Genomic DNA, 24748 nt, shown 5'->3' with positions numbered 1-24748 from the left:
ACATATGGTGAATCCTATTTTGAGAAATACGCATGGAGATACTGCCTCAGCAGCACACCTTGGTTACTGCAAAAATAAGCATTGGGTGCTTGTAGTGGGTGATTCTCTGTTAAGGGGCACGGAGGCACCCGTCTGCTGGCCTGATGGGGAGCCACGAGAGGTGTGCTGCCTTCCAGGAGCTAAGACCCAAGGTATTGCTGAGAGGGTGCCACAACCTGTCCAAAGTGCCAACTATTATCCTCTGGTACTCTTTAACGTGGGCACGAATAACACCACAAGCCAGAATCAAGGAAGACTATAAAGACCTCGGGTGCAGGTGAAAAGTTTTGGTGCCCAGCTTGCTCTTCTCTTCCATTTTACCAGTAAGAGGAAAGGGTGCAGCCAGAAATAGGCATATAACACACATCAGCTTCTGGCTTCATGGCTTGTGCTGTTGTAAGAGGTTTTGATATCTACAGGGGGACATTCTTTGGCTATAACCTAATAGGGTGGGATGGCATCCACCTGTCTAGAAGAGGTAAGGGACTCTGGAAGCAGGCTGGCCAGCTTGGTGAGGTGGGCTTTAAACTGAAGGGCTCAGGGGGAGGAGTCCAATGTGGCAATGCTTGTGCCATCACATCCAACTGGGCAATACACCAGCCCAACCAAAGCAATGATATGTGTTCCTTAGATGCCTCCCAAGATGAGTACCAGAAGACCAGCCACCTTAGGAGTGTGTGTCACTATGGTGGACCCTCCTGCACCCCTCCTGGGAAACCTGCATGCTCAATTACATCTCTGAAACCAACACATGCAGTATGGGGAATGAACAGGAAGAATTAGAGATCCATATGTGGTTGCAGGGCCATGATCTCATTGCAATTACAGAGGAGTGGTGGGATAGCTTGCGTGACTGGAATGCTGTCATGGATGGCTACACACTTTTTAGCAAAGCAGGCCAGCAAGGAGAGGCAGTAGAGTTGCTCTTTGTGTGAGGGAACAACTGGAATGTATAGATCTCTCCACAGGGGTGGATGCAGAATGAGCTGAGAGCTTATGGGTAAAGATTAAGGGACAGGACAACACAGGGGACACTGTTGTGGGCATTTGCTACAGGCCACCTGGTCAGGAAGAAGTCAGTGAGGCCTTCTGCAGGCAATTGGAGGTAGCCTCATGATCACAGGCTCTGGTTCTCATGGAGGACGTCAGTCTCCCTGATATCTGCTGGAAGGACAACACAGATAGGCTCATGTAGTCCAGGAGGTTGCTGCAGAGCGCTGATGATAACTTTTTGACCCAGGTGGTGGAGGAGCCAATGAGGCCAGGTGTGCTCTTAGACCTTGTCTTCACAAACGAAGAAGGGCTGGTTCGGGATGTGAAGGCTGGTGGCAGCCTTGGCTGCAGTGACCATGAGATGGTGGCATTCGGGATCCTGCATGGATGAAGCAGGGCAACAAGTAGGATTGCAACCCTGGACTTCAGGACAGCTAACTTTGGCCTCTTCAAGGACCTATTTGGAGGAATCCTATGGGTTAGGACTCTAGAAGGTAGGGGGGTCCAAGAGAGCTGGCTAATATTCAAGCTTTGCTTCCTCCAAGATCGAGGTAGGTGCATCCCCATGAGTAAGGGATCCAACAAAGGGGGTAGGAGGCCTGCATGGATAGGCAAGGAGCTTCTGGCAAACCTCACATAGGAGAAGGAAGTTTATGGGTTGTGGAAAAAGGGACAGGCCACTTAGGACCTTGTCAGAACATGCAGGGAGGTGGTGAGGAAGGCTAAGGTCTGTTTGGAATTAAATCTGTTGAGGGAGGTCAAAGACAACAAGAAGGACTTCTTCAAGTACATCAGCAGGAAAAGGATGACTAGGAAAAATGTGGTCCTACTTCTGAATGAGGTGGGTGCCCTGGTGACGAAGGACACAGAGGAGGTGGAATTACCAAATGTTGTCTTTACTTCAGTCTTCACTGCCAAGGCCAGCCCTCCAGTTTCCCAGACCATGGAGGTAAGAGAGGAAGTCTAGAGAAAGGAAGATTTTCCCTTGGTTGGGGAGGATCATGTTAGAGACCACTTAAGCAAACCTGACACCCACAAATCCATGGGCCCCGATGGCATGCACGCCCGAGAGGTGAGGGAGCTGGCAGATGTTATTGCCAAGGCATTCTCCATCATCTTTGAAAGGTCATGGAGAACAGGAGAGGTGTATGAGGGCTGAAGGAAAGCCAGTGTCATTCCAGTCTCCCAAACGGGCAAGGAGGAGGACCCAGAAAACTACAGGTTGGTCAGCCTCACCTCCGTCCCTGGAAAGGTGATGGAACGGTTCATCCTGGTGGTCATCTTGAAGCACATGGAGGAAAGGAGGGTCGTCAGGAACAGTCAACATGGATTCACCAAGGGGAAATTATGCCTGACCAACCTGATAGCCTTCTCTGATGGAATGACTGCCTGGGTAGATGAGGAAAGAGTGGTGAATGTTGTCACCTTGACCTCAGCAAGACTTTTGACACTGTCTCCTATAACATCCTTGTATATAAGCTCAGGAAGTGTGGGTTTGATGAGTGGACAGTGAGGTGGGTTGAGAACTGGCTGAGTGGCAGAGCTCAGCGGGTTGTGATCAATGCTGCAGAGTCTGGCTGGAGGCTGTAGCTTGTTGTGTTCCCCAGGGGTCAGCGCTGGGTCCAGTCCTGTTCCATTTATCCACCAATGACTGGGATGAAGGGACAGAGAGCAGCCTCAGCAGGTTTGGTGATGATTCAGGACTGGAAGGAGCAGCTGATGCCCCAGAGGCTGTGCTGCCATTCAGCGAGACCTGGGCAGGCTGGAGGGTTGGGTGAACAGGAACGCAATAAAGTTCCACAAAGGCCAGTGTAGGGTCCTGCCCCCGGGGAGGGACAGATGTAGGCACCAGTACAGGCTGGGGCTGACCTGCTGGGAGGCAGCTCTGCAGAGAAGGACCTGGGAGTTCTGGTTGGCAGCAAGTTGCCCATGGGCCAGCAGTGTGTCCGGGTGGCCAAGAAGGCCAATGGGACCCTGGGGGGCATTAGAAGCATGGCCACCAGGTTGAGGGAGGTGATCCTCCCCCTCTACTCTGCCCTGGTGAGGTTGGATCTAGAGTGCTGCATCCAGTTCTGGGCTCCCCAGTTCAGGAGAGACAGGGAGATACTGGGGAGGGTCCAGTTCAGAGCTACAGAAAGGATGGGGGGACTGGAGCATCTCCCTGATGAGGGAGGGCTGGGAGAGCTGGGCCTCTTCAGCTGGGAGAAGAGAAAACTGAGATGGGGTCTTATCCGTGTCTGCAAATACCTTAAGGGTGAGTGTCGAGAGGACAGGGCCAGGCTCCTTTCAGTGGTGCCCAGTGACAGGGCAATGGGCACAAACTGAAACACAAGAAGTTCCTTCTTAACATGAGGAAGAACTTCTTTACCATGAAGATGACAGAGCCCTGGGACAGGCTGCCCAGAGGGGTTGTGCAGTCTTCTTCTCTGGAGATGTTCAAAACCCAGCTGAACATGACTCTGTGCAGCCTGCCCCAGCTGACCCTGCTTTGGTGAGGGGCTGGACTAGGTGATCTCCAGAGGTCCCTTCCAACCCTGACCATTCCATGTGAGGCAAGACCTTCACTTTAGGCTGGATGCCTATGATAAAAGCACAAAAGAAGAACTGCAAGTCTCATGAAACAAGCCATACTGACCAGAAAGAATTCGGTCTTCAAAAAACCTTATTTTCAAAGGTGTATAAAGATGAAACTGAGCTTTTCAGAATCGAGGCAAAATAGTTCTATCTCATTTTCCTTTGCTGTTTCCCTTAGCATAAGAATAAGGTCACTCTGATAAATCTGAAGAAAGGGAAGGAAACGTGGCTTCATGTGGCGTGCAGCCTGCTTATGAAATGCGTGGCCTCAGGAGGCCGGAGCATCCCAGGCTTTGACTGGGACTTTATAGTAAAGACAAACTTGGTGGGGTCACAGTGGAATATTCAGTACAGAGAAACAGATGTTAGTTTGACAATGAGAATGAGAAAAAAGTGTGGAGGAAGCCAAAAGGTAGGGCAGCGTTACCTTGGCTGTTGCGGTGGGGTAGGGGTGCCCCTTCCCACCACGGCTGGTCAGTTCTACCATCTGGCCAAGGGGCATTTTTCACAAGGTGACAAGGCTCCTTTCCTGCCTCTAACGCTTGGAGGAGAAAGACAAGACTCAGGCTTTTTAGTGGGTTTAGACAGGCTGGTTTCAGGGCTACAGAACACGACTGAGTCTCTGAAGAACTGGGCTCAGTTTCTATGGTTGGTGGAACCTTTTGGTCATTAGGCAGGTTATTGCTCGCGTGCTGTCCCTTTTGGGAGGCTGGAGGATGTTTGCTCCTTCCCTTGCTCCTTTTGTCTGTGGGGTCCATCAGACTGCAACTTCTCTGTGTCCAGCACAGCAGGGCTGTGTGTTTACAGCTGGGTCCTCAAGGTGCTCAGGTAATTATTCGTAGTACTTGTCTAATTGAAGGGAAAGGAGATGGGAAGAATTCCTAGGCAAACTGAGTTTTGGAGAGAGCAGCTTAAAACCCAGCCAGGAGTCTGAAATGGCATGTGAAAGAAATTTTTGTTTCAGTGTTCCTAAATGAATTCCTGGAAGTTATTTTTAAGCAGAGAGAGGAGCAGTTGGTTCTGCACAGCCATGTTGTAGTCATGCACCCACACTCACCTGGTTAGCTGGGGACATCATCGCCCCAGTTTCCTGGTGCAAAACCAACTGGTGAAATTTTTCAGCTTGAGTTTTTGCGTATTCTTTTGCTTGGGAAAGTGGAGAGCAAGTGAGCCAGCAGAACAGGTGTTGCTTCTTTACTGGGACCTGTGGCACCTATTTATCCATTGAATTAAAATAACGTTTTGGTTATGAGCCCAAAGTCTAAGTGATCATTTAAGAATGCAGATCATTAGATGCGGGAGTGCCCCACTTCACACACCCCCCTCAGTGAGAAAGGCATCTTCTGTGCCACTTGCTCACTGGCAGATATAGCAAAAATATTTTTTTCCTTCTTAAGGACAGCGGCTTAATTGAAGGACTCTTCATTCTAATTATTGAAGGGGACATGGTGCTTAGGTGGAGGTGCAGTATGAAGCCTAGCCGCAGCTTTGGCATCTTGGATTTTAGCCCTTGGATGACGGGATTGTAAATGCCCGCTCGTGTGGAAGGTTGCTGATAGTCCTTTTCCCTTTTCCTTGTACACAGGAGCGAGTGAGAACCAGGAGACTGAGGTGACTCTTTTTAAGGAGTGTGTTTGGGTTTCTATTCCTGGTTTGTAAAGAGATGGAGACTAAAGGCCCGTGCTCTAAGAGGGAGTTGTGTTGTTTGTATGCTTGGTCCCAGCAGGACAAAGACTTCTCTTCCTCCTCTCTCACCAAACCTTGACCTAGCGGGTCTTGAGAAGTAGGTCTGCTGGCCCTCGATCTAAGGCTTAAACTATTTACTTACACATGCAGAAAACAATTTTTGCTGGAACAGGATGTGCAATTGCGCTGTCGAGGGAGTCCTGCTGTCTGCCAGCTTGGGAATGCTCCCTTTGTTAGGATCTACATGGGAGCTGAACTTTGAAATATCCACAAACCTCCCACCTTTCCCCTTAAAGGACACTGAGCATGCTGAGCTAAAATGTTATTACTTCTCTTGCGCAGTAAGTTAAACAACAACAAATTCATTACCATTTCCAGCAGCATGGGACATGTTTATATTTCCATTCCCTTCATGGGATAAAGGCTGAACTGCTTTGCCTCAAAATGTTGCCATATTTTGTTCCTTATAGGCAAAAAAGTTGTAGCCCAGAAAGAACATTTTGGAGGAAAATAGTAATTCAAAGCATAAGCCTTGTGATTGAGAGACCTCTTGACCTATATGCTGTATTTGCTGCTGTTATACGTAGTAGAGAGCTGGAAATTCAACATCTGACATTGGTCTCTAGCTTCCTCGGCACGTCCCAAATCCTGGGAATCATGTTTACTGAAGCAGGTCAGCTGCAGTGTGAATTCCCTTGTTGTTTGAGAGAGTTTGGATGTGGATTTGCATCAGGAGGATTTTAAGCAAATGCGCGAAATGGCAGAAATACACCGCGCAGCACGCACACTTGGTGGCAAGCTGCGATCTTACCCTTGGCCGGGATGGAGGTGAGATGCTGCGGGAGACGGGGCATAGCCTGTGCACCTGAACGCTGCCTCTCCAGCCTGTGCTGCTGCTGCAATCGGTCTGTAAATAGTAAGAGTGCAGAGATCACTGAGCGGAGCAGTACGTTGTGTGGCAGAGCTGCAGCAGAACTGGTTGAGCAAAGGCCATCCCCACTGCTGAAGTGTACTGAACAGGTACAGCTCAGGTAGGAAGAGGAAAAAGGCAACGACTTTGTTTTGAATACACCCTAATGCCCAAGCATTCAACTGTTGAAATGTAACACAGCACTGAGATGTCTCATGCTTCGTTCCTCAAGGTGTACTAAGAGCAGAGGCAAGTGTTGGGTGCTTCTCATGTGGGAGGATAGGATGCAAAACAGCATGGTGTAACGAGATTGTACCTGATCCTTCTGAGGAAGGGTCTGATCACCTTTGGGCCTGGAGTGGGGACCTCCAGCAAAGATGAGACAGACCTGTGGGAAAGGTTTCACTCCTTGCTCTCTCCACTGCATGGGTGCAGTGCCCCAGTGCCTGCACCATGGTAACTGTAAAATTCCTGTGATGTTCTCCTATGGAAATTCTCACCTCCTTCTGCTCCCATGGGCCGTGATATTTTTCCTTCTTGCACAGAAATGTGCCCAGGGGATCAACCTTGCTTTAAATCTGATTGGCCTGCCTGACCACATTGCTCCCCAAGTCCTCCAAAGGAGAGTTTTTCAAGTCCTTTTCAAGTAGAGGATTGTAGTAGGCTGTGGGGATGGTTGTTTTAGTTGCCAAAACTTCAATCTTTTTTGACTGATGTTGTCCTTTGCCTGTAGCGTGCTGGGGCTCCAGCACCAACCTAGAACAGAGTGCAGAGGGTGAGTGCTGGTGTGGAAGAGGCAAGGTGGATCACAGGTTTTGTTTCTGACAGCTGCAGGCAGCCAGCAGCAGACATTTAGCCAGGAAGCATCCACAAAACATCTACTCCATGTGCTGCAGTGCCCAGACACAGTGCCGTACTGAAGCACTACAGTAAAAGTGCAAGAGCTGGAGCTATTTTGCGTCCCATGGCAGAGGAGCAAAGCAGATCAAGAGCATTGCTCCTTGCCTGGTTCCTATAATAGCAGGGAATTTGGCAAGGGATCATATGTAGCTGGTGGTTTGCTTGCAGTCGCGTCTCACCATCTGGTTGTCTCTCTCCCACCGAATGTCCTGCTTTGTGCTGGCTGCCGTGTGGCTGAGTTATTTCCACATTAGCTTGCGTTCTCCACACCTGGGCTTTGTCTTTGCTATTGCAGAGTGGCAAAGAGCAGCGGAGCCATCGCCATCAAACTTGCAGGAAGTTTTCTATGTAAGCAGGGTATTGCACAGGACATGCTTGAGGTAGTGGCCTTTGCTGGCACTTAGCTTTCCAGCTTGATCTTGTTCTTTGACTGCTGACTCAGATGGGCTTTAGTTCCCTTGTGCCATGGCTCTGTGTCCCGATAGACCTTCTCATTGCTGAAGGAGTTCAGGAGCCTGGTAGGGTCGTGGTAATAGGATGTGGTAAGACAGAAATCATCCACTGTACCCTTGGAGTTGCCTGGCATGAGGTGAACTTACCCTGGGAGGCTGGGGGCATTTGGAGACCCTGGAGTCTGTAGCTATTAATGTGTCCTAATAACCCTGCCTGCACTGGGAAAGGAGCAGGGTGAGGGTGCTGTGATGCACAGTCTGTGATGTTCGTTTGTGCAAATGGGCAGGAGGGGTAGAGGATAGGACCTTGGATTATCGGCATGTTGGAGAGCTCAGCACAGGCTGTTCTGTGGGACGAGGAGAGAATTACGGCTGTAGAAATTGCCAAGGGATTAAAAACAATCATAACGGGATAAGCTGTTCTTTTAATGTGTATAATGGCAGAGGCAGTGAAAACTCAGGTGGGCAAGTGATGGATGTGAAAGTATGAGAGATGGGCAGTGTGTACTAGGGCCTAGGGGCTTTCTCCTTGCCCGGCTGCCCGATGCAATTGCTGGCTGTGCAGGACACGCTGCCTGCTCCTGCCCTGCCAAGGCCAAGCAGGAAGTTTCTCAGCTGGTCCAAGTGATCTGTGTGTGAAGGACCCCATGACCTTCTTCCAGCAGCATTGCTCTGTCTGTACCTTGGAAGCAGCCCCATCTCCACTTGGATATGAGGCCTGGCTGCTGGAGCCTTCCCTCTAAAAGTAGAAAAGCCATCGCCAAGTTAGGCAGCAGGCTGGACAGGAGACAGCGTAGTACCTCAGCACTGCCTCTTGACCCATCACATGCAGTATTCAAGCATCACTCTTGATTTGCTCATCTGACCTCAGGTGTGCTGCATCTGGTCTGGGCAAAGCCCTGCATAGTGTTCACAGCTTTTGGCTGTTAGGTCTCCATCCTGCTATGAACATGTTGGTGCTCAGCTCCTTTCATGGCCAAATGCAGACTTGTGGGATTGTGCTTCAGTTCTAGAAATTTGCCAGATTCAGGTAAATATTACATTGAACCATTTTCTCTGGGCTTTATTTTCTCATGGTTTTCTGTAAAGCTGAGATGATGCTGGCAGTGGGATAAATCACTATTTTAGCTTAATCAGAGTCCAAACAACAAAAGAAGCAACACTGTGACCAGAGGTTGCATTTCAGACCTATAGAACAGACAAGGGACCGCTGCTAACTGGCTTTACAGGTCATGCAGTTTTAAAAATGGAATTACAAATGGAAATTCTATAACTCATTACTTTATGAGTAAAAACTCATAAAAAAGTAGCTGGTACTATGAGATGCATGTATGGAGGACTAACGGTCTAGGCAATGTTCCTTTCTACTAATGGAGATATGCCTAGTATTTCTAAAAATAAGTGGTCGTGATGGTGAGATCCTCTCTTCCACTCTTCCTTTAAAACCTGGGCATCCCCTGTGGTTCAAGAAACCCAACACCTTTTGAAAATACAACATAATTTGCAGGACTCACTAATACAGTTTATCATTACCGCAAACTGTATAACTAAATAAAAAAAAAATGGTACATTTAGATGAAAAAAAATTGCAACGTTAGTACAAATATATTAAAAAAAATTTATCCTTTTAGTATTCAACCTTGGTGAAGACAGCACGCTAGGCAGCTGGGAAGGGGCTCAGCTCCATGAGGAGGTGCAAGCTGACCCAGAGACTCTCACACTGTTTTTCAGGTGCTCATGCCTAGAGCTGTCTCCATCCCCATGAACATCGGTTCTGATGCAGCCCCTGGTGATGCAGGAATGGCCTTATGTCCTCCCACGGTGTCCTGAGTGGCACGTCACAGACCAGGCGCGGCACAGCAGCACTGCCCACCCGCTGTCTCAGGTAAGAGCTGGGTTTGGGAGCCTTTCACATGGCAGCTTTTTGCAGCGGTTGCAAATATCTGTGGAGCAAACCAGGACGGACCTCTGTTCCTGATGGCAGGGAAAGCTGTTAGCTCCAACCCCCCATTGGCTCGCATTTAATGAGAGCGTTAGCTTTCCTCGAGCGTTTTGGCTGCAAAGTGTTTCCCAAAGTAGAGGAATAGAGACAACCTGCAGAGCTGGATTTCAAGCTTCCTTCAAAATAAAGAGCAAGAGGCCACCGTTAACAGCTCTTGTGTATTTGGTTGGGTTTACTTTTTTTCCTGGGAACTTGGAAGAACATCAGCTTTTGTTGAAAATGTATGTTTCTAACCTTCCTGGTTGCAGAGAAGAGCTTGGGATAAGCCCCTGGTGAATGCTGTAAGGCAAAGGAGGAATCTGACTTCTTTCTAGTCTAGTTATCTTGAGGAACGGAGAGTGGGTTCTTACTGTTGGTGTCTCTCCTCCTTCCTCGAGGGTCTCTGAGTTGGCAGGTCAGGCTGCTCACCAAAGCCAGGCAGAGGTAAAGGTCTCTGGGGTCCCGGGGTAAATGGCAGGGAGAGCATAGCAGATCAGACAGCTGTGCTGGCAACTGTCTGCAAAGCTGCCTGTGCTCTGCACTGAGCTGTCACAAGCTGGTTTAGCACCTTGCCCTGGGTCACCCAGGACAGCAAGGCTGGGGAAGCACTGCCTTGCTCTGCTAGAGCGGGGCTCACCCTTTGCTGCCTGTAGCTGTTGGCCCCAGGGCATCTCTCACCTGACAAGAGCCTGATGGACGGTGCCAAAGTTTTCCTCGGGCACTGGCAGTGTTGTTCCCAGGATGAATGGGGTCTCTGGCTCTGCCTTCCCCTTTTCATCATGCTTCAAACATGAAGAGCAAAAGCTCAGCCTGGGGCTCCTCCATGCTGTGCCTTGCCATCCGTCTGGACCCATCCTGCCCCAGAGAACCAGAGTCTGCAGGAAGAAGGCAGAGCTGTCTCTGGAGCCTTGCCAGCATGCAAGGATGAGGCTTACAGCTGGGGCAGGCTCTTGATAGCTGAGTCGGAGCTTATTGGCCCTGGGGTGGCTGTTAGGTAGCCGCTACCGGGCCAGTGCATGGGTAGCTAATGAACAGCCCAGCAGATGAAGTAAGGAGGGAGAGGGATAGAACAGGATGAACCGGCAAATGAGCTGCCTGAGCAGTCCAAGCCTCTATGACAGGAGCAGAGTGTTGTGGGGTTTGCTAGGGGGGAGGGGCTGAGAAAGGATGACCTGTTGGACCCACCACCACTAAGCTGCAAGATGACACACAGGGAGGGTGCAAACATCCTCAGGTTGGGTCATACCCACCACAGTTTTCCCCTGGTCCCCACCTGAGCCTGGCTTTCTGCTGTGTGTGCATCAGTGTGTTGGGTGCCATGTACCTGCTGGCTGCTGCAGTGTTAGTGACAGCTCACTTCGTTCAGAGGTTCTGCCATGCCCTCCTCACAGGTGTAGGTGCTACCACCTAGGAAAGAGCCTTCCTCTCTTGTCCTTGCCTGTCCTGAAAGCTCCCAGCAGGCTGCAGAAAGCCCATCCTTAGCTGTGCCCTGACCTTGCTGAAGCCTCCCCCAGTCTGAGAGCTGGTCCTGCATCTGTTGGCCTGGGAGGTGGCGAGGAGAAGCGGCTGGCCGTGCTGGTCCCAGGGGAAGAGACAGCAGCAGTCTGATATACAGGCAGGGAAGGAGGGCAAGAGAGGGAGAGATACAGGGAGCTTTTCATTCCCTCCCTGTAGGTGGAGGAGAGCATGGAAACAATGCTGGGTGGCAGAACTGTGGGGGGCACAAGGAGCCAGCCCAGAGCCTTCTGGCAAAAACAAACTTTTACACCCAGTCCAGGCAGGCAGGAACATCTGTGCTGGCCCCAGCACTGAGCTGGGTCATGTCGGGGTAAGGAGAGCATCTTTGGCTTCTTGGGGGTTAGGTCTCAAGGACCCATTTACCTTCTCAGTAGCCAAAGCTTGCTGGGACCATTCCCTGGGTAAATCTCCTCCCTAGGAGACACTCCTGTCTGTGCTGCATGTGCATCCTGCCCTGCATCTGAGGCCAAGGTCTCTGCTGGTCACCCCAGCTCAGCTCACCATCACCTTTGCAGAGACGGCTCTTCGCCAGTGCCTGCTGCAATCCCTCTGCACCCAGCCAACTTCCCACAAGGGTCTTTCCCACACCAGGGTGCCTGGCAGGGGACAGATCTCTGCCTGCTTTGCGGGCAGTCATGGTGGCACTACCAGGGTTAAGGCAGGTTGGAGGCTGCTGGAATGCCACTGGACAAAGCTGGGATTGAGGCTGGGTGCGAGGCATTGCCGCCCCCCTCCACATTCCTGGGGGGTCAGTTCTCAGGGTGGCCCTGCTCTGCTAAGCACACAGCACTTGCCTGCTTCCCTGCGAGTGCTGCCTGGTGGCACCCGGAGGGGTGGGAGGCGATGCCTGCTCCTCCGGCAAAGCTGAGCGGCCCTGCGGAGGATCTGTGGCAAAGCACAGGTAGATGCGCTCGTCAGAGCCTGCGTGAGTGTTCTGCACCTGAAAATAAAGCTGTTCAAGGGTGGAGGGGGAATGCAGGGCCAGGCTCCCACTGCTGGGGCTCTGGCGGAGGGATGCCTAGGGGATGCTCAGAGGGAAGGCACTGCTTTTTCCCTCTGCTCATTTGCAGGCTTTTGTTCTAGGGGAAGCAGATGTTCAACACCTGGCCCCTGCTTGGCCACTGTCACTGGCTATTTACTGGGCATGGCCTGTGAGGCACAGGCTTGTGGGCTTTTAGTCTTTTCTTAAACAAGGCTGGGAGGACTGTGTTGTCTGCTGAGTTGTGCTGCAGTTACACTTGCACCCAGGTGGAGCTGATCCCCTCCTTTGGTATCCCCTGGGACAGAGGGGAGGCTGAGTGCTCCCTAGCAGTACTGTGGGGCTAACCTACTTCTGTGTCATGAGGATGTGCACATGCAGAGTATTGATTTTTCTATGTGTAAGCAGAAGTTTTACCTTGAGTGGTTTATTATTCATGGCCCCAAGATTCCTGTGAACTCTGTGGGTGATGGTTTTCTCTCTTTTCTTGATGCTCCTGGAGCGGCAGGCTGGGGAGGCAGAGAACAGCCTGGTGTTAGATGTTTTTAGATGAAGCAAACTTAACACCTGTCTTGTTGATAATTTGATTTCTCTCTGAGAACTGGCATGAAGGGGATATTGCTTCAGCTGTCTGGCCAAATTGCTTGTCTGGTGGCTTCTTCCCACCTGATGTTCTCCTTAGCTTGGCTGGCTCTGTCCCATGGACAACTCTGTGAGCTCTTGGACAGGATAAGTGACAAATATCTGCATGTTCCCCTTGGAAGAGCTGCTGCTTTCCCCCAGAAGCAGCTGCCCTTCTCTCGCAAAGGAGTACCTGTTGCATGTGCTGTTTAGAAAGTACTAATGTGGTTCATTATGGTTGATTAATCATCTGGGGATAATTATCACAAATTAGCTCTAACATCAAAGTAGCATTAGATTGAAAGGCTGACATTTCCCCAACAAAGCACATCAACGTCTCACTTGTGGAAATCAATGTGTCGCTGTGTTTTGCACAACAAGCTATGTTTTTTTGGAGAGGAAATTCTGTCTCACTCAGAGTCCTATGTGAGATGCTCCTAGTCCTGCTGGTGTGTGTTGCTGTCACCAGAAAGTGCAACGATGTCTTCACTGCCATCATGATGCAGTGCTAAAGGCTTAGGAGAGGATTCCTTCCCCCATCCAATGAGGATTTGTTGTCCAGGGACCAGCATCTCATTTTCCAGGCTGAATGGTGTGGTGCAAATTGTGCTTCCTTCATGCGGCTGGGTTAGGATTTGCTGCCATCTGCTCCCCGGCCGCTCAAGAACATCCTTCCCACCACTGCTCATTCTGGAGAGGTGTGGAGGAGAAGCAGCATCTGTGGATGAGAAGCAGCATCTCAGATTTGCTGTGCAGTCAGGGAATATCCTTGTGCTTCTGTAGGGGAGCAGGTGGCAGGTCTCAGTACTGGGGATGGTGTAAAGGACCCATGGTGCTTGTCTCTTCCTGAATCACAGCAGCCCTGTATGGTGTGGAAAGAAATCACTGTTAGCCCTGCAGGGGCTGTAACACACAGGCCAGCTCTGATTTAACACTTAGCAGTGAGATAAGTTCATTGCTGGATAACTGGGGGGTAAATTCATAACTGGATAACAGGGATCCTGCAGAACAGGAGACGTGCAGTAAGCCCTCCCTTCGACCTTTGCTCTTAGCGCTACTGGAGTCGGCACTGCATCCTTCCTCCAGGCGTGGCCCCGAGCTTCCCTGGAGCTGCTAACAGACCCCTCCGGCAGCAGGGCATTCCCCTTGCAGGTTGAAAAGCCAGGCAGGGTCAGGACAGAGGCACGTAGGTGTCCCCCAGAAAGTGCTTCACCCAACCTGATGGTGCAGCGTCTGTGCCATCTGAGGATCGCAAGCACCGGGCAGTGATCTCTGGATGCAGTGTGGCTCTGTTTCTGCCCAGGTTGAAGCCTTGCAGGATGGTGCAGGACCTTCGTGTGTAACCCCCCGGGCTCTGAGTGGTGCTGCTGGGCCTCAGGTCCCTCTGGAGATGAATCTTTGCTGGAATGAAATCAAAAAGAAATCCCACAGCCTTCGGTAAGAATCCCTGTCTGGAGAAAGCTCCAGGGCTGGCCTGGCCTTCCAGCCTTGCCTGCTGCATGTGCTTGTCAGGAGGTTTTTCCACTTGCTCATTTCATGAGCCACACGAATTCATGGTGACCTTGGCTTGGTTTCCCCTCTTGTACACAGACCTCTGAGTCTTTCTCCTCATGCTGAAAATCACCGCCTCTGTTTCCACCCATCTCATCCTCTTCTCCCTCCCTTCACTCCTTATTGCTTTCTGCTGCTTTCTCCATCCTCTGCCACTGCTGTCTCTGTGGTTTGTCTCTTTTTGCCCCGCAGCCTTGCTGCCACCTCCTCTGTGCTTGTCCCTTTATCAGGAGCCCCCTCCGTGGTGTGGGCGGAACATGACTTCCAAACCATCAGAGGTTGCAGCTCCACAGCCAGCATGATGGACAACTTAACTGGGGCATGTTAATCGTCTCTTGCCTTAATGCAAGGCTCCTGGAGGGTGCCCAGTCATGTAAATGTGGAGCCAAGCCCCCTGTGCTGGCCAGAGCACAGCCCTGACACACCGGTGAATGCGGAGTGACTGTCCTCTGCTCTGGGGTGATGTCCCCTCCCCGGTGCCTCTGTGCTGCACCCAACCTGATGGTGCAGTGTCTGTGCCATCTGAGGGTCACGCACAGCCTGTGCTGAGTCATGCTGCCAGGCACTGGTGGGGTCCTGGGGGTGCCCAGGGGTTACCACCCCCACCACGGTGCTACGCCTCCCCTCCCAACGGAACCTGCTCCTCTCCTGCCTGTCTGACCACCCTGCTGCTGTCCTCGCTCTCCTGCCAGGGCTCGACTGGAGGCCTTTTCCGACCACAGTGGGAAGCTGCAGGTGCCTCTCCAGGAGATCATAGACTGGCTCGGGCAGAAGGATGAGGAGCTCTCAGCACAGCTGCCCCTACGGGGTGACATCCTCCTGGTGCAGCAGGAAAAGGAGATGCACGCGGTATGTTCCCTCATGCCTCCCCTGCTGCCACTCACTGCTAGGATGAGCTGCAAGTGGGCAGCCCTGCCTAGGACCACAGCCTGTGAGTGCACCGGTCCTTGCCCATCTCCATCTCTGCCTCCTGTGGGAAGGCAGAGCCCCAGCCCCGTAGCAAATACCCACGGCATGAGACAGACAGAGCCCATCTGGCGTTAGACAATAAATCTGCATTACAGCCCCAAGTCATCTGCAGGTGCTGCAGCTGCTGGTGGGCCCCATCGCTTCTCTCCTAGTTTCTTTCTTATGTCCTACTTCTGCAAGAGAGGGAACTGCCTCTCGCTGGCCTCTGCTTTTGGGACCCTGAGGCCTCAGGAGGTTGGTTCGTCTAAGGGTGACCCGGTAATCAGGACAAGAGTGATTCCTGCAGTAGCACACCATCATCATATCTGAAACTGGGGTAAACCCAGGCAGATCAGGCTTTCCTGCTTCCCTGATCAGAGCATTTTGTTCTTGCTGCCAGTAGCTGTTGGGCTTTAGCTGTTTTTACCTTGAAACAAAACTAAACTGTTGCTCACTGTTGCTACTCCTCACTGTCGCTGGAGCTAGCCACTTTCCTGATGCACAAATAGCCGATCCAGCAAACAGCACCAGTGGGGGGCTGCAGCTGGAGGGGAGGAGAGGATGTCCTAAACCAGTCTGCCTCCAAAGTCTGCCCTGGCAGATGTGCTACTCTGGGGCATCTTGCTGTTCCCTCCTTGCTCCTCCAGCAGCTGGACTTGCTGCTGAACAGCTGCTGGAAGGACTGCTTGCAGGACCATGCTCTTGCTGCATGAGTGAGGAGTGTCTCCAAGCAGCGCCTGTGAAAGCATCATCGATAAAGCAGTTCCTCCTGTGCAGCCCTGGCTCAACACACCCTTCTGGGCTCACTGCTCCATCTCCCCCCTCCAGCAAAACTGCAGTCCAAACCTCTGCAGGAACCACCTTCTTGCAGGTGGTCATTCTTTCCCTGAACTGCAAAAATATTTCTGTTATTTTTTCTCCATATCTCCAGTGAGGTTTGGGCCCTGGAGCAAATAAATCATGCAGCCCTGGGGGAGGGAGCAGCAGGGGTATGGTTTTCCAGCTCAGCCTGCCATCTCATCTCTGCGCTCTGCTCTCCAGGCTTTCATGGAAGAAGTGAAGTCTCGGGGACCGTACATTTACTCTGTCCTGGAGTCAGCACAGGCTTTCCTTTCCCAGCATCCATTTGAGGAATTAGAAGAACCAACTTCAGAAAGCAAAGGTCTGTGGAGCTCCCCCTTCCTCGTTCTCCCATAGCACAGCACAGCTTCTCCTGGGCTGGACTGGAGCAGATGGAGTAGAGGTGGCTGGTGTGGCACAGAGGGTCACATCAATGCTCTGCCTCATGCCATCATGCACCAGGCTGTTTTCAGCCCTTTGGCCAAAGGTTGGGCTGGTGTAGAGCTGTGCTTCTGTCCTGGTGAAGGCAGAGGCTGCTGGCACAGCCCATGATGGGGCATCTTATGAGACAGCATCAGATGTGCTCTGGGGTGGGATTTTAAAGGGTAGCAGGGCTTCTGCCTGTGAGGACAGACAGAGAGCAGAAAGGTCTGTGAGCAGGCTGGATACCTAGAGGAGCTGGTGCAGAGATAGATACTATTCTCACTTGGTTTCCCTCCCTCTTTCCAGTTTTTCCTAGATCTTTTTCAATGTCTCTTCTTCCCCTACCCTCCCTCCAGTTCTTGCACACTCTCCTCTGGGCTGGGCTCTTATTTTTGCTCTGCATTCCCCTTCTGCTTTGCCTTCACAGATGTCTCTCCCCGGCACCGGATCCAAAACATCAGCCGCTTTGTCTGGAAGCAGGCGAATGTGGCCAGCGAGCTGTGGGAGAAGCTCACAGCTCGGTGCGTGGACCAGCACCGTCACATCGAACGGACCCTGGAGCAGCTGCTAGAGATTAAAGGGGCTATGGAGGAGCTCAGCACAACACTGGATGAGGCTGAAAGTGTGCGTGAAACCTGGGAACCCATTGGGGACCTCTTCATTGACTCCTTGCCAGAGCACATCCAGTCGACCAAGGTACTTCTGGTTCTGAGAATGCTCCAGCCTTGGCCCCAGAGATGATGAGATGTTGTCTCCCAGGAGGGCAGTGCTGCTCCTTCTGACTACTCTGTCCAATGCAGCCTCATTACTTGGGGTCTCAGGGGCTAGGTCCTTCCTCAGACAGTCCCCTAGCTTTGTAAGTGTGGATTTGGCCCACAGTGTCCTGAGCAATGAATTGGCTGTGCTGAGTCCCTTGCAGCTCAGCATAGATGAGCCATTGTCAACATCTCGCTTCTCAGGAGATTTGAGTAATCTCCAGCTTGGCTGGTTTGAGTTTTTTTGTTTCGGGGGTTTTTTTCCCCCCACTAAGGTATCCTGTGGGAGGGTTAGTCAGCAGCATCTTGCCAGCCCCTGGCCCACCCTAGCTTGTAGAGGAGGAATCAGATCCAGGTCCTGACCACTCACCTGCTTCTTTTCCTTCTTCCCCTACACTGTGCCTGTTCCCCTGGGCACGGGACTCCAGCTATTCAAAGAGGAGCTCTCCCCCATGAAGGATGGGGTGAAAGTGGTCAATGATCTTGCACACCAGCTTGCCATCTCAGATGTTCACCTATCCATGGAGAACTCCCGTACCCTGGAGCAGATCAACACGCGCTGGAAGCAGCTGCAGGTGGGAAGGAGTCAGGACCAAGCACTGCAAATAAACCACAGGCTGGGGGATGCTGGGGAAAGGCTGTTACTGCTGAGTTTCAAGGATGATACAGTAAGGCTTGGCATAGCAGGAATGGTACAGCTGGTGTTCCTGGAGAAGAGCATTAGTTCAGTGTGAGGAAAGTGGCTGGTAAATCTGTAGAGGTCTTGAGCAGGAAAAAGCAATGGGAGGAACAAAAGATGCTGTCTGAGGAAAATTGGGATCTGGTGAGGAGGCCAGTACCAGCTGTGGCTTTGTTGATGTCTGTGAAGATATGGATACAGATGAGCTGGTGATGTGGCCTGTGCTGCCTCAGCCTGTGGGAGGAGGTATAGAGGACTAAGTGGACTGGGAAATGCAAATATTAAGGCAGGGGAGGAAGGAAGAGGACCTGCATGCTGGGGCATATCTGTGTCCATCCACAAGCCTTCCTGCATGGGGCTTCATTCTGAAATGCCTGATGGGCTGCCACGGAATTCTTCTGTCCCGTTCCCCAGGCCTCCATAAATGAACGCCTGAAGCAGCTCCAAGATGCCCACCGGGACTTTGGACCAGGCTCCCAGCACTTCCTCTCCTGTACGTGAGTGGGTCCTCCTGGCTTCCTGCCATGCGGCTGCCTCTGCAGCATGGCATAGCAGGGGCTGTGGCACGGGGGAAGGGGGCGCAGAGTCCTGTTGCTGAGCCCAGAGCCACACACGCAGCTAGAAAAGGGCCCAGGCCAGTGCCTGGTTCACAGGAACCAGAGCAGTGGGCATCTCCCAAAGTTAGTGCGCTACCTCACCTTGTGGGACCAAGGGTGGGACATCAGTGTGGTTTCCCTTCAGAGCACAGAGCTGTGACACTTGCAGCAGCAGCTCCCAGGTGATACTGGGACCGTGCCAGCCTCAGAGACAGGGTGGGCAAGACAACAGAAGGAAGATAGATGGCAGGAAAAGGTAGTCCTCCACATCCCATGTTAGTCACTCAGAGGCCAAAAATGTGTACCTTAAGGAGATTTTCATTCATGTGGCCGGACAGAGCAGTGCCGTTCCTACAGAGATGAGCTGCTGCCGGCTGCTGGCTCTGAGACCTGCGAAGGATAGGCAGCAGGTTGTGCTCCAGAGTCTGGGGTACATCCTCAGAAAAGCTGAGCTCTGCAGGGTCCTCAGATGTCAGTGGGGTTTGTTGGCCTCTGTTTCTCTGCAGACCATGTCCTCTGAAAGGAAGAGCGACTTTTCCAGTTGCTGGAATTGATAAGCTGCCTGTGACAAGGGAAAATAGCTGTGGGTCATAAAAAGGGCTTTCATCCTCTAGATAACAAACATAGGGTGGCAGGCAACTGGTATGGGATGCATCCTCATCTTCCTGAGATACTGCAGCTGACACAGAGCATGAGTAACGGGAACAGTAGATACTGTGGGTGCCCAAGCCTGGTCATAACACGCAGTGTTGTGTGTGTGCCCGAATCCCAGCCCTGCTCACTGGTGACCACAGCATTGCCTTGAGCATCATCAAAAATGTCAGGAAGTGTCTCTTCTCGAGTTCTGAGCTCAGCCAGATTTAGATACCCTGCCTCAAGAGAGGCAAGACGCCTCTGACAAGACCAGAAGTTGTGCCACTTATAGGTGATACTTGCTTGCCCACTCCGGCAGCCCCAGTGGGTGATTTGGAAGGCACAGCCTCGTCAGAGGCACCCGTATGCGAGCACAGTTCCGCTGGGCTCTCATCAGAAACAGCAGCAGCCTAAAGGAGTGTTGGGTGTTGAACTGACATCTGTGTGTCTCTCCTTGCAGCCTCCGTCCAGGTCCCCTGGGAGCGAGCCATTTCCCCCAACAAAGTGCCATATTACATCAAGTGAGTGTGCTCCCAGCTGCAGCCTGTGGTCTTCTCTGGACCGGTGGGAACAAACTGGGGACCAATTAGGAGCAGGGGACACTGGGCAGACTGGTCTGAGCACTGACCTCCAGTGAAGCATGTCATCCCCTACTTGGCAGAGCCAGGCTTTTCCTGCCTGATAAGACGCCCCAGATGAGGGTGGACTCTGGCTTGAAGGAGGGGAGGTTGGCAGCACATGGGGGCATCCTCCTGTGGGCATCCCCCATGCTGCTGTGGCTGGGAGCGTGCTCACTAGCATACAGCAGCCCCAGCATCTGCAGCACTGGGGGACTGGCTTCCAGGGCCAGATGGGTTCATTCTTTACTCTCTCATGGCAGCTGCTTAATTCCAAGCTTGACTTTTGATCTCCTTCTACTTTCCTTCCAGCCACCAGGCCCAGACGACATGCTGGGACCACCCAAAGATGACGGAGTTGTACCAGACACTGGGTAAGGAGGCTGCCACGAAACTATCCCAGTAGCATCTGCCTTTTTGCAGTGGGGTCCTGTATGAGATCCCCCAGCGCACCTGCTCCTCTCTGTGGCACAGGGTCCCCCAAAGCAATGGGGTGCGACCCCCTGCCAGGCTCTGCCCCTCCTCCTCCAGTACGCACTCTGCTTCTGCTGGTGGGGCTGGTGTCTGGGAACTGCAGCTGCTGCTGCCTGCTCGGGAGATAAGGTTGTCAAGCTGTGGTTTAATTCTTCTTTTCCTATGTTATTGCAGCGGATTTGAACAACATCAAGTTCTCAGCTTATCGGACGGCTATGAAACTACGACGGGTGCAAAAAGCCCTGCGATGTGAGTGTGGGAAGTATTTCCCTCCTGCTGGGTCTCCCTCAATAATGGCATTAAACTAACACAAGCTTTTATCAGCACATCAAAGGCAGGATCCCACCAGGGGCCAGGCGGCTGAGGCGAGAAGGACTAGGAAGATGAGCCTGTGGCTGGAAAGCCGAGCAAATCCACCAGCGAGCTGTCTGTGTCAGCACCTTTTTTTGCAGGCTTAGGCTGGGAACGCCTCAAGAGCAGGTGTTAGGCAAAGGGATTTGAGAAGAAAGAGGTCCAGTTCAGAGTTACAGAGCTGTGCAACCGGTCAGGGTCTCGCCCAGGAGGCCCAACAGAGCCCTGAGAAGCCGTGGATGTACCAGAGCCAAAACCAGCCTCGCTGGCAGGGGCAGAGTGCGCTCCACTGCTTAGAGGAGGAAGGGAACCAATAACCCGACTTTTGCACTGTAGGTAGAACTCCGGTTAAAACGAGGACTAATAGCCAGGTGAACATAATGCAATAGGAGTTCAACATGATGTGTGGCGCTCAGAGAGGTGGCTGCTCCTCGGAAACTGCTGAAGAGTTTCTGAGGGAATCAGTGAGCAGGCAGGTGGGAAGCTAATAGACGGGGCATCCTTGGCTGCTGGAGGGTTTTTGGCAAGGCCTCTTGCCTAAGGCTCTGTCAAAATTAAACAGCGGCAGGATGAGGGAAAACTCCCTCCTGAATTAATTGTTCCCAACTGGGAGGAGATACACCAGGCAGCAGTGGGGTCCCAGGTGGACCTGTGCTCCCTGATGTCTTGTGAAAACCTGGAAGAGGCAACGAGAGGCTGAGAGGAGGTTTGGTGTTTGGGGGAGTTGAACCCTGGCTGCGGGGTAGTTTCATGACACTGTGGTGACCAGGCTGTCCCATACCCAGGGACATGGTGCAACCGGGGTAAAGCAGCAGTTAGCTTCTGCCACCCTGCAAAGACGTCTATGCAGCAGCATAGTGAGGAAAAGGGCAGAGAGCAAAGCAGAGCCCTCCCCTGTGCTGCCTGTGCATTCTTGGTTGCTTGTCTCCTGCATCTCATACGCTGTGCTGACACCTTCTTTCCAGCCCAGAAATGATGTGGAAGAACATGAATAAGTGCTTCTTATTCAAGACATACTTGAGAAGGGCAAGAGGCTGCCAAGACAGCTTCCCCACGATGAGAGGTTTGCAGAAGTGAGTGGCCACGTAGGAAAGAAGCAGTGTGGAACGTGTCAGAGCCATACACAGTCATGGGCAGTGTGGGCATGAGGGCGAGCAGGAGCGATGTGGTACCAGTGTGTGAACTGGGGATCCCCAGTGCGCCTGTCAGCAGCTTTGACAGGAGAAGGGAGGACTTTTCCACAGGGTGAAGTTACAGTGTGGAAATGGCACATGATCCCCTGAGCACTGAGAACATAAATGATCTCAGAAGTGGAAAGACTTTAAGGAAAAGAAAGATTGCTGGCTGCTAAACATGGTAGCACGTACAACCTGCAGCCATAGCAATCTGAATGCAGGGTAACCAGGGCAGCCCACCCCGTCCTCACCCCATTTCAGGTTTGTGCCTTGGCACCTGCTGCAGGTCAGAGCTGCAGACAGGACTGCTCCACCTCAGGGTAACTGCTCGTGGGGTCTGTGTGGCTCTGTGCCCCCTCACCTCCCTGTGCCAGCCCCGCAGGGACATGACATGTGCGGAGGCTGGCTCTGGGCACCGGTGGCTCCGCACAGAGCCTTTCACGGGCAGCATTTTCCTGGCCATGGCTGGCTGCAGCAACAGGGAAGGAAGGTCACACAGACCACCACACAGAAGTGGCTCAAATTGACTTTATAGGTGATGTGGGTGTTTTTGGAGGGGTTTGCAGGTGGGAGAGCAATTCTGGGAGCTCTGCCCACCCTGCCAGCATCTTCCCTGCTGCAGTGGGGCTGAGACAGCTCCAAGGCAAGGCAGGGCTGCATCTCCCTCTTCTTAGTTCTTACCTCTCCCATGTTCCTCTTTGCCTCTGATCGCTCCGCCTGTGCTTTCTGTGCAGTGGACATGGTGACCCTGGCCACAGCCTTGGAAATCTTCAATGAGCACGACCTGCAGCCCAGTGACCGCGCAATGGACGTGGTTGAGGTCATCCACTGCCTGACCACCCTCTACGAGAGGCTGGAGGAGCAGCGGGGCATCCTGGTGAACGTGCCACTCTGTGTGGACATGAGTCTCAACTGGCTGCTGAATGTCTTTGACAGGTACCGGTCCCTAGGTGTCCTCCTGAGCTGTAGGGCTGCTGTGCTTGGAAGGAAACCTCTGTGGTGTTCTTCCAGCTGGCAGTGCTGCAAAAAGGTCCTGGCCACTAGCGAGGGGGCTGCCTGGCATGGGCTTGCCTTGCTGATCCCCTGCATAAAAAAGCCTCCAAAACATTTGCAAACCTGTGCAATATCTTGCCTTGCAGTGGCCGCAGTGGGAAGATGAGGGCTCTCTCCTTCAAGACGGGTATTGCATGTCTGTGTGGGACAGAAGTCAAGGAGAAGTTTCAGTGTGAGTCCCCCGTCTCCCTCCCCCAGGGCCTGGTGTAGAGTAACCTGGGGAAAGCAGGAGTGCTTTTCTTTCCTTGCTTAGCCCTTCTCTTCCCAGGAAGAGCAGAGAAACAGCTTTCTTGCAGTGACTAATCTGCCTACGTTGCCACCCCTCCCTTCCTCCCCCCCATTCCCTCCCCAGGCCTACGCTGCCTAAATTAGGGGGCTTTTTGGTAGACTGACTGGTGCTGCGGTGATCTTGCTTGCATGGCACTCACTGTAAGGAACAGCGCAGAGAAGGCAAAGAGGCAACAGTTATCCAGTGCTTCCCAGAAAGAAAAAACCTGGGGGTGCAAGCCTGGGAAGTAGGTTTCAGGCAAATTAAAGGAAGCCCCATTCCTCACTGTGTTTTAACCATGGTAGTCTTTGCTGTGGGATACTGTGGAGGGGATAGCACAGGAAGCACCCCAAGGGTTAAAAAAAGGGTATGGGCAGATTGATAGCGGACAGACCAGCTGTGGCTGCTAAAGAAGTGATAATATGTAACCTCTGCCTCAAGAAGACTCTAAACTCCTGGTTATTGGGAGCTGGAAGGATACTGGTAAAGGTTACTTAACCATAGCTCAGTTTTTCCCTCTTTTTTGAGCTCCCTGCTGGAGACAGGTGGTGGGGCCCCCAGTCTGATCCACACGTGCCTGTGTCCTGCCTGGTGTGCTGGGGCATCAGCTGTGTCTCTAATGGGGCTGTGTGTCTGTCCTGCTGGCAGATCTCTTCAGCCAAGTGGCAAATGCTGGGGGATTCTGTGACCAGCGGCACCTTGGCGTCCTGCTCCACGAGGCCATCCAGGTCCCACGCCAGCTGGGAGAGGTGGCAGCGTTTGGGGGCAGCAATGTGGAGCCCAGCATCCGCAGCTGCTTCCGCTTTGTGAGTAGGGTGCTGTGGCCCGTGCTATCCCCTCTGCAGCAGCCGTGCTGGGGAGAGGCTCCCAGAGGTGGTGAGGAGCTTGCACCCCATCACAGCTGGATCCCAGCCCTGAGCAGCTGCTTCCTCTCCCCTCCCCAGAGCAACGGGAAGCCCACCATCGAGGTGTCCCAGTTCCTTGAGTGGGCCAACCTGGAGCCACAGTCCATGGTGTGGCTGGCTGTGCTGCACCGGGTGACCATGGCTGAGCAGGTGAAGCACCAGACCAAGTGCTCTGTTTGCCGGCAGTGCCCCATCAAGGGCTTCAGGTAGGCATTGTGATATGAGACCTTGGCCCCCAGGCAAAGTGCATGATGACCTGCAGGAGAGAGCTGAATTTGCTCTGTGCTGTTGGGGGAACCTAGAGCTCTGCAGCAGCAGTGTTTTGGGCAGGTCGGACCCGGTGCCAGCAAAGGGGAAGGAGCAGGATGCTTTTCTGGGGGCTTCAGCTATCAGCACTGTGGGTTCACTGGGGTGCAAGAGCAACACAGACCACCTCTGTCCCCTGCTGAGCAATTCTTGGGCTCCAAAATGATGTGGTTTTGCTGACTCTGCCTCCCTATGGCCTCTCGACCTCTCCAGGTATCGGAGTCTGAAGCAGTTCAATGTGGATATCTGCCAGACTTGCTTCCTCACCGGGCGAGCCAGCAAGGGCAACAAGCTGCACTACCCCATTATGGAGTACTACACCCCGGTATGGGGCTGGGCTGGGCTGGGAGGGCCTTGACTCAGAGCAGGTCCCTGTTGAAACCAGCAGCCTGGCAGTGTTTAGGCTGGTGCAGCCCCAGAAGTAGATCCCTTGTATGGTTTTGTTCCCGTCCACATGCTGGGAGTTGCCTGTGTCCCTGCTGGTTTGGGGCTCAGGGAGAGCGGGATGCATGGCATGCACC

The 24748-nt window shown here is 52.6% G+C and overlaps 1 protein-coding gene across 4 annotated transcripts in view; it reads left to right on the top strand.

Moving 5' to 3' along the window:
- Positions 1–24748, top strand: part of DRP2 (dystrophin related protein 2) — a 34800-nt gene that overhangs the window by 2701 nt on the left and 7351 nt on the right. For 2 of the 4 annotated variants that reach the window (XM_055817714.1, XM_027787422.2), the window contains exons 2-16: positions 9286–9439; positions 13957–14090; positions 14897–15053; positions 16194–16314; positions 16843–17111; positions 17599–17745; positions 18264–18342; positions 19539–19599; positions 20008–20069; positions 20344–20418; positions 22430–22631; positions 22835–22920; positions 23665–23822; positions 23961–24127; positions 24441–24552. In XM_055817714.1, coding sequence (XP_055673689.1) covers positions 9332–9439; positions 13957–14090; positions 14897–15053; positions 16194–16314; positions 16843–17111; positions 17599–17745; positions 18264–18342; positions 19539–19599; positions 20008–20069; positions 20344–20418; positions 22430–22631; positions 22835–22920; positions 23665–23822; positions 23961–24127; positions 24441–24552 — 1938 coding nt within the window. In that variant the 5' untranslated portion in view covers positions 9286–9331. Of the gene's footprint in view, positions 1–9285; positions 9440–11826; positions 11979–13956; positions 14091–14896; positions 15054–16193; positions 16315–16842; positions 17112–17598; positions 17746–18263; positions 18343–19538; positions 19600–20007; positions 20070–20343; positions 20419–22429; positions 22632–22834; positions 22921–23664; positions 23823–23960; positions 24128–24440; positions 24553–24748 lie in introns of those variants that run through there. The other 2 variants (XM_027787424.2, XM_027787423.2) reach the window with 2 other exon arrangements.

This window comes from Falco peregrinus, chromosome 13 (genome assembly GCF_023634155.1).
Source record: "Falco peregrinus isolate bFalPer1 chromosome 13, bFalPer1.pri, whole genome shotgun sequence".
In the NCBI taxonomy this organism is placed as follows: domain Eukaryota; kingdom Metazoa; phylum Chordata; class Aves; order Falconiformes; family Falconidae; genus Falco; species Falco peregrinus.
This window is presented reverse-complemented; position numbering and strand designations above follow the sequence as displayed.